Genomic DNA, 1,323 nt, shown 5'->3' with positions numbered 1-1,323 from the left:
GGAAAGTAACTAGTGCAATTTCTACACTAGAGTTCGTCAAAGTACCATACCTATTCTCGTAAGAACAGACCATGAATGTTTAATGACCGCTGGCATCTAGGCCACACTTTCACAGCATATTAAAGTGATATGTCCATGAGCATTGTAGTCAGAATGAATACAAAACCCCCTCTATTAAAGCATTAATGCCATTTTGTGGCTTTTTTTTTTTTTTGGCGACTTCAACCAAAGTGTTTTTTCAAGCCAGTCAGGTCCTTCTCAGGCTCTGAATTTTAAAAAAGATTGCAGTAGAGATTTTAGCAGCTTCTAAGAAGACATACAGACACTTCGGTAGTCTACATACAGCTTCTGCATTTTACTTTTTCATCAATGTAATACAAGTTCTTTCCCTGCATGCACTAAGTAGTGTATCTCAAACTGTAAGGCACTGCATGAACTGAATTTTCCTGTGTGTTCTTATGAATTTTCCCAGAAGTATTTGATAACTCTTGAAAGACAGCAGGTTTCCAAAGCTCTTGTTAGAAAGTGAGTGAATATAGTTCTGACAGAACAAGGTCATTATAAGCTGACCTTACCCGTGTGTATTTATTGAAGTTCTGCAAGATTTCCCAGCCCCAGTCTTGGTATTTCTTATCACCAGTGAATCTGTACATATAAAAAAGGCTTTCCACAGTTTCTGGTCGCAGTAAGTTGTGCCTGTCTGCAGGCTGCAAGAGAAAAAAAAAAAAAAGCAAGAATAATTCAGACAAGGAATTTCCTCAAGGACACATGTAGGAAGAAAAAATAGTGATTCCCATCTCCATCTACCCCAAAGAATATATTATGCATAACTCAGCTTCTACCCCACTACAGGGGTAATTAAAAGCAAAGGCTAGGGTACAACACCTAGAAAGCAAGACAGAAGAACAAGCTGCTCCACAACAGAGCACATCACCAATATCCAGCTGGGAGTTTCAACAGCAAAATAGAGATACAGAAGAATCATCAAGTTACAGTTCAGGCCAGCTATCTGTTCACCTTGATTTCCACATCTTTGTGGCCCTGTTGTGCATGGAGATTGAAGTGTACAATCTCCGGACTCAGGCCTGTCTCTACTTGAGCATACATCTGGTAACAGGTTTCTGTAAGGGCTTCAGCCAACTTCATATGATCAGCAGTCAATCCATTGTGAGCTCCCAGTGCCAAAGTACCAGGCAAAAAGCAAACCAAGTGATCCTGCAAGACAAGACAACTCTTACTGAGGAAAAAATTATACAACAAACAGATGTTTGTGTGTGTATGTGCCTCTCTGTGGCCCTATGGCTGGGGTTTTGGTCTGGGGGG

General features: G+C 40.5%; 1 protein-coding gene across 1 annotated transcript in view; it reads right to left on the bottom strand.

Annotated features, from left to right (window-relative positions):
- Positions 1-1,323, bottom strand: part of MAN1B1 (mannosidase, alpha, class 1B, member 1) — a gene marked incomplete at its 5' end in the record, with an annotated part of 16,464 nt that overhangs the window by 720 nt on the left and 14,421 nt on the right. The window contains 2 exons of the mRNA XM_010297263.1: positions 576-707; positions 1,018-1,215. Coding sequence (XP_010295565.1) covers positions 576-707; positions 1,018-1,215 — 330 coding nt within the window. The remainder of the gene's footprint in view (positions 1-575; positions 708-1,017; positions 1,216-1,323) is intronic.

Source organism: Phaethon lepturus, unplaced genomic scaffold (genome assembly GCF_000687285.1).
Source record: "Phaethon lepturus isolate BGI_N335 unplaced genomic scaffold, ASM68728v1 scaffold20031, whole genome shotgun sequence".
NCBI lineage: Eukaryota > Metazoa > Chordata > Aves > Phaethontiformes > Phaethontidae > Phaethon > Phaethon lepturus.
This window is presented reverse-complemented; position numbering and strand designations above follow the sequence as displayed.